The sequence below is a fragment of the Dipodomys ordii genome, unplaced genomic scaffold (assembly GCF_000151885.1).
Source record: "Dipodomys ordii isolate 6190 unplaced genomic scaffold, Dord_2.0 Scaffold17, whole genome shotgun sequence".
Taxonomy (NCBI): domain Eukaryota; kingdom Metazoa; phylum Chordata; class Mammalia; order Rodentia; family Heteromyidae; genus Dipodomys; species Dipodomys ordii.
Genome location: NW_012267233.1, coordinates 15518737 through 15524970, shown reverse-complemented (window position 1 = coordinate 15524970; position 6234 = coordinate 15518737). Strand labels below are relative to the sequence as shown.

The window sequence follows — 6234 nt, the reverse complement described above, 5'->3', positions numbered from 1 at the left end:
AGTGCCACTTCCGGTTTTCTGGTGGTTTATTGGAGATACGAGTCTCACAGTCTCTCCTGCCTGGGCTGGCTTTGAACCGTGATTCTCAGATCTCAGCCTCCTGAGTAGCTAGGATTACAGGCGTGAGCCACTAGAGCCCGGCTAGTCAAGTACTTTTTATCATTGAGCTACATCCCCAGCCTTGCCATTATCTTAATGAACAGAGACTTTCTTTCACACAAAGATTGATGAAACAAGAGAATGAGACACATACACTTATGTTTTGTTCATGAGAACTCTGTATTTTATGTCAGATATATAGGTTCAGTGTGTTAAGACATACCTTGGGGAAAATATGGCTACTTTCACAAAGTTATAAGCTTTCTTTTTAATATAAAATTCAGCTTTTACTAGATGTTTCTGATCCCCAAAATAATAGTATTAGGATGTGCCTCATTTTGGGCTTTAAATAACCATAATAAAATAGCATCAATAGGTCCAAAGCTGAAACACAAAGTTTGTATATATTTCTTTCCAACATAAAGAGAAATGGGTTTTTTTGGTGCAGCTATGATTCTGAAACTGTACTAGGCACCTTAATAAATTAATGTAAGTGCCACAGAATATTTTAAATTTTTGAAGAAACGCAACACCTGCTGGGAACCAAAACACTATTAATTCGAGGTAGTTTATATTTTCATCATTAGATAATATATTCCTCCTCGCAATGACAGTATTATCTTTATAAAACTTTCAGCAGTTTGATGAGAAGTACTGTGCAAGAATAGTGAACAGGAAATTATACTGATTTAAAACATTGTGCAGTGCTAGTTGTGATCTCATTACTAGTAGTGATTAAGTAAATTCTTAAGTTGCTTGGACCTAATTTTAATAAACAAAAGTGATATATTTCCTTTTGGCCTAGGGATGCTGTGAAAAAATTACAGAGACACTAAAGGGTGTCATGGGCTGAGAAAAGTCTGGGAACACCTGTGGAATAGGCAAGAAAAATATAAAACAAGTCATTTAGTTTTTCTCTTTCTACCTAGAAATTTTTCTAAATAAATAAGTCATATAAAAAGGGGAAAATATATACAAACATACATACAAAGTTTGGATTTTTATTGAAATCTCATTAGGTATCAAACAAAATCTGCTTTCTTCAGATAAAAAATATTCTCTCAGATGTCTCCAGATATAACTGCTAAGTCTAAATTGGTCCTTCAATGTCTTATTATTTTTGTCCTCATGAAATGTTCATATATACTTAGTGTGTTCCCAAAAGCATTTTTATCGAGTAAATGACCGTACATGACGACCTCTACCACTGCCACCGCTAACAAACTTTCCTCTTGAGCCTCCACTGCCACTATTTGCACTAGCCCAAGAAGGTCCAAGTCCCCCACGACCTCTAGAAGCACGATCCCGAGGACTTGGACGGTAGCCTGTTTAAAAAGAAAAAAAAAGGTTTTAGTTCCACCATCCTTTCTTTCCTTATTACTAAAATATTAATGTTAAGGCAACAATCACAAGGAAAGAATTATTCTGTGTCAGAATAAACTCACATAAAAGCTCTATGAATGTGATAAGGACTGTCAAAGTATATACTCTTACCTAATGTATCCTATCTATCTATCTATCTATGTTTTTGTTGTGCTGGTCCTGGGGCTTGAACTCAGGGCCTAAACACTCTAACACTTGGGCCACAGTTCCATTTCCATCTTTCTTGTGGTTAACTAGAGACAAGAATCTCATAGACTTCATAATCTGGGCTGGTTTCAAACCATGATCCTCAGATCTCAGCCTCCCAAGTAGCTAGGATTACAAGTATGAGCCACTGGCACCAGCCAAATTTTGTGTGTGCGTGTGTGTGTGTGTTATTTTTGTTGGTGGTGGTCGTGGGGCTTGAACTCGGGCCTGGGTAGTGTCCCTCAGCTCTTCAGCATAAGGCTAGTGCTCTACCACTTGAGCCACAGTGCCTCTTCTGGTTTTCTAGTGGTTTATTGGAGATATTATTCTTATATAATCATATAGTTGGTCTATTTAAAATATACAATTTGGGGCTGGAAAGGTGGCTCAGTGGTAGAGCGCTTGCCTTCCATGCATGAAGCCCTGGGTTCAATTCCTCAGCACCACATAAGCAAAAAGAAAAAAGCCGGAAGTGGTGCTGTGGCTCAAGTGGTAGAGCGCTAGCCTTGAGCTGAAGAGCTGAGGGACAGTGCCCAGGCCCAGAGTTCAGGCCCCACGATCGTACCCAAAATAAATAAATAAATACAATTTGGGCTGGGTGCTGGTGGCTCATGTCTGTAATACTAGCTCCTCAGGAGGCTGAAATTTGAGTATCACAGTTCAAAGCCAGCCCTAGCAGGAAAGTTCATGAGATTCTTTATCTCTTAACAAACCACCAGAAAACCTGAAGTGGCACTGTGGCTCAAGAGGAGTGCTTGCCTTGAGCTGAAGAGCTGAGGGACAATACCCAGGCCCAGAGTTCAAGCCCTATAACTGACAAAAAAAAAAAAGAATTTGCCAAATTAAACTGATACTGTAATAAAACCAAAGCTACTTCTGAATCACTTGGTAATGATTTTGAAAAAGAAAAAATATATACTTTTGTTATGAGAGTATATGACATTCAACAATTTGAAAAGAAGGAATTCATCTCCCCTTTCTCAGCAGAATCAAGTGGGGATAGCCATGTACCTGTAGAACTAAGTGGTCGTAATGGAGGAAGAGGGCCCCTATTAAAATTGCTCTGGCCTCCACGACTTTCATTGTAATTTCCTCGAGGAGTATTCTGAGCACTCCAACTGGACCCTCTTGTTCCCTCTCGACGACTATAATTTCCTAAAAACAAAACAACACAATCAAAATCTGTTTCTCTCATTTCAATTGTCATTTTTTTTTCCTTGTTATTCTTTTGATTGCACCAGTACTGATAGAATGAGAAAGTGGTTATGAGCAGCAGCTATCAGTTTCCATACTTTTTTTTTCTGGTCGGTCATGGGGCTTGAACTCCAGGTCTGGGCACTGTCCCTCAGCTCTTCAGCTCAAGGCAAGTGCTCTGCCACTTGAGCCACAGCACCACTTCTGGTTTTCTGGTGATTAATTACTGATAAAGAGTCTCAACAGACTTCCTGCCAGGGTTGGCTTTGAACTGCTATCCTCAGGTCTCAGCCTCCAGAGTAGCTAGGATTACAGGTGTGAGCCACCAGCGCCCAACTGGTTTCCATACTTTTTCTGCCACTTATAGTTATGTGATCTGATCAACTGTATGACAATATTTTCTTTGGTAAATCAGGTTATTAGCAGAACCTACAGTATGGGGTTGGTATGAGGCTACAACAACATGTGGCGCTTGTAATTGTTCCTGATATCCATTAATGTAGATTCCTATTTTCTTCCATATATATCCACCTAAATCAGCAGGAATAAAAACATATCATCAGTCTGCTAGTAAAGAGCAATTTCTAAAACTGGTCATGGTGAAAGATGCCTGTAATCCTCGCACTTGGGAAGTTGGTGTTGAAGGATCATGAGATCAAGGCTGGGTTAGGCCACATATAAAAACCTTGTTTGAAAATAAAGACAACAGATAAGGGAAGAGGCATGTATTACACAGAACTATCTTAAGGAAACTGATAAAAATTAGTTCAATTGTGAAAATAATGTATGGGTATTACTCAGAATATATTTCCAATGTAAGAAGGAAAATAACTTGCAAAACTGTTCTTTGAAATCACTAAAAACACAATATAGCAAAGGCTAATAACTAAAAAAGGTTTATAGGGTTTTCTTTTCTATTTTTCTATCCAGCAGAGGACTCTACAAATAGTAATATTTGTCTAGAGACAGCTCAACTTTAAACACAAAAAAAATAGTTTCTCTGTATCACCCTTTATCTGAATCACAAGTAATAACATTCCAATATTCTAACCCATTAAAATATATACATACATAGTTACCTTTTGAAGCAGGTGGTGTGAAAAACCTATTCTGACTATGAAAAGCACCTCGTCCTCCTCGATTTCCTGAAAACCCACCACGGGAAGAAATCTTCTGTGATACTTTGAGTGGCCGTTTTGGTGGAGGTATTCCATCTTGAGGGACCACTTCTTTACTTTCAGCTGCAACGAAGTCATCCACATGCATAGATGGAGGTCTACTTGTGTTCTGTTTTCTCTGACGAAAAATATCATGGGGTCGTATACCCTGTCCAAAACCTCCCCTGCCCCTTCCTCTTGGTGGTGGCACAACATGAGCTCGTTTGGCAGGTTCAATATATTCAGATTTTCCACTATGAAAGCAAAAACACTCCATTAAAAAAAAAAGTTTTCCTATTTTTGGTAAAAATGTATTAAGCCAACCTTTGCAATATTAAAAACTAAATTTCATTATTTTCTTATTCCAATTCTGTAAAATCTCTAAGTTTTATTACTTCTGGAATAAAATAACATACCTAAGACTAGTGCTCATATTTTAAGGGTAAAAATAACTTTTTTTGTGTATGCTGATACCAGGACTTGAACTTAAGTCCTCATGTTCTCTCTTTTTTTCTTTTGCCAGTCCTGGGGCTTGAACTCAGTCAGGGCCTGGGGACTGTCCCTGACCTTCTTTTGCCCAAGGCTAGCACTCTACCACTTGAGCCACATTCCCAGCCCCAATCCTCATGTTCTTTATCTCCTTTTTTTGCTCAAAGCTGGTAATCTACCAGCTTTGATTTGAACAGTGATTCTCAGATCTCAAATGCCTGAGTAGCGAGGATTACAAGTGTGAGCCACACAGGGCCTGGCATAAATGACAAATTTTAAAAGCATTCTGACAGGTTAGAAAGGTGGCTCAGTGGTAGAGTGCTTGCCTTGCATGCATGATGCCCTTGGTTCAATTCCTCAGCAACACATAAGCAGAAAATGCCGGAAGTGGGGCTGAGGCTCAAGTGGTAGAGCACTAGTCTACAGCTGAAGAGCTAAGGGACAGCACCCAAGCTTGATAAGAAATGTACTCATGGTCTGGGAAGGTGGCTTAGTGGTAGAGCACTTACATTGCATGCATGAGGCCCTGGGTTTGATTCCTCAACACCACATAAGCAAAAAGAAAAAAGAGCCAGATGTGGTGCTGTGGCTCAAGTGGTAGAACATTAGCCTTGAGCTGAAGAGCTGAGGGATAGCGCCCAGGCTCAAAAGTTCAGGCCCCATGACCTGACCCAAAAAACAAACAAACAAAATGTAAAAAAAAAAAAAAAAAAAAGAAGAAATGTACTCATTACCTTACCCATGTAATTGTAACCCCTCTGTATGGTATTTTCACAATAAAAAAATTAAAAAAATAAAAGCTGAGCTGGGAACTTAGGTGATGGTGGTGGTTCACACCCATAAAGCTAGCTAAAGGCTGAGATCTGAGAATCATGGTTTGAAGATGGATTAGGAAAGAAAAAATCTATCAGTCTCTGTTGTTTTTCTTTTTGTTTTGCTGTTCTGTTGTGGGGCTTGAACTCTGGGCCTGGGTGCTGCCCAAGCTCTTCAGCTCTAGGCAAGCACTGTACCACTTCAGCCACAGCGCCACTTCCTGTTTTCTGCTGGTTAACTGGAGATAAGAGTTTCATGGACTTTTCCTGTCCCAGCTGGCTTTGAACTGTGATCCTCAGATCTCAGCTTCTTGAGTAGCTAGGATTACAGGCATGAGCCACCAGCACCCAGCTTATCAGACTCTTATCTCTAATTAACTACCAAAAAGCTGGAAGTGAGCTATAGCTCAAGTGGCAGAATGCTAGCTTTCAGCAAAAATGCTTAAGGACAGCAACTAGGCCTTGAGTTCAAGCCCCATGACAGCTGAGAGAGACAGAGAGAGACAGACAGACAGATAGACACACACATACATACATACACACACACAAACACAAGCAATCTGATATACTAATTCAAGCTTTCTAAATTCTGGTAAATAACAGAGGCTGGGAGTAAATTAGTGATAGAGCAATGATTAGCAAGGGCAATGATTTGGGTTCAATCCCAAGCACCAAAGGAAAAGAAAACAAGTAACAAATATACTATACTCAAGGTTAGCTCAAGTGCTAACCTTAACCAAAAAAATAGCTCAGGAACAAAGCCCTGAGTTCAAGTCCCAGGACTAGTACCAAAAAAAATTACGATTCAAGTGTTGTGTTGTAGCTAATGTGTTGGTATGATTCAAGTTCATTTGTTGTCTCACAGATGCTATATCAACTTTTTTTTTTAAGAGTTATGCATCTTTTTTTTTTTT

At 39.4% G+C, this 6234-nt stretch overlaps 1 protein-coding gene across 1 annotated transcript in view; it reads right to left on the bottom strand.

Moving 5' to 3' along the window:
* Positions 1-260: 260 nt before the first annotated feature.
* Kiaa1429 (KIAA1429 ortholog) overlaps positions 261-6234 on the bottom strand; it is a 75297-nt gene continuing 69323 nt past the window's right edge. Inside the window, exons 20-22 of the mRNA XM_013012402.1 lie at positions 3942-4290; positions 2680-2823; positions 261-1424 (exon numbers count right to left, since the gene is read on the bottom strand). Of these exons, the coding sequence (XP_012867856.1) occupies positions 1270-1424; positions 2680-2823; positions 3942-4290 (648 nt within the window). The 3' untranslated portion in view covers positions 261-1269. The remainder of the gene's footprint in view (positions 1425-2679; positions 2824-3941; positions 4291-6234) is intronic.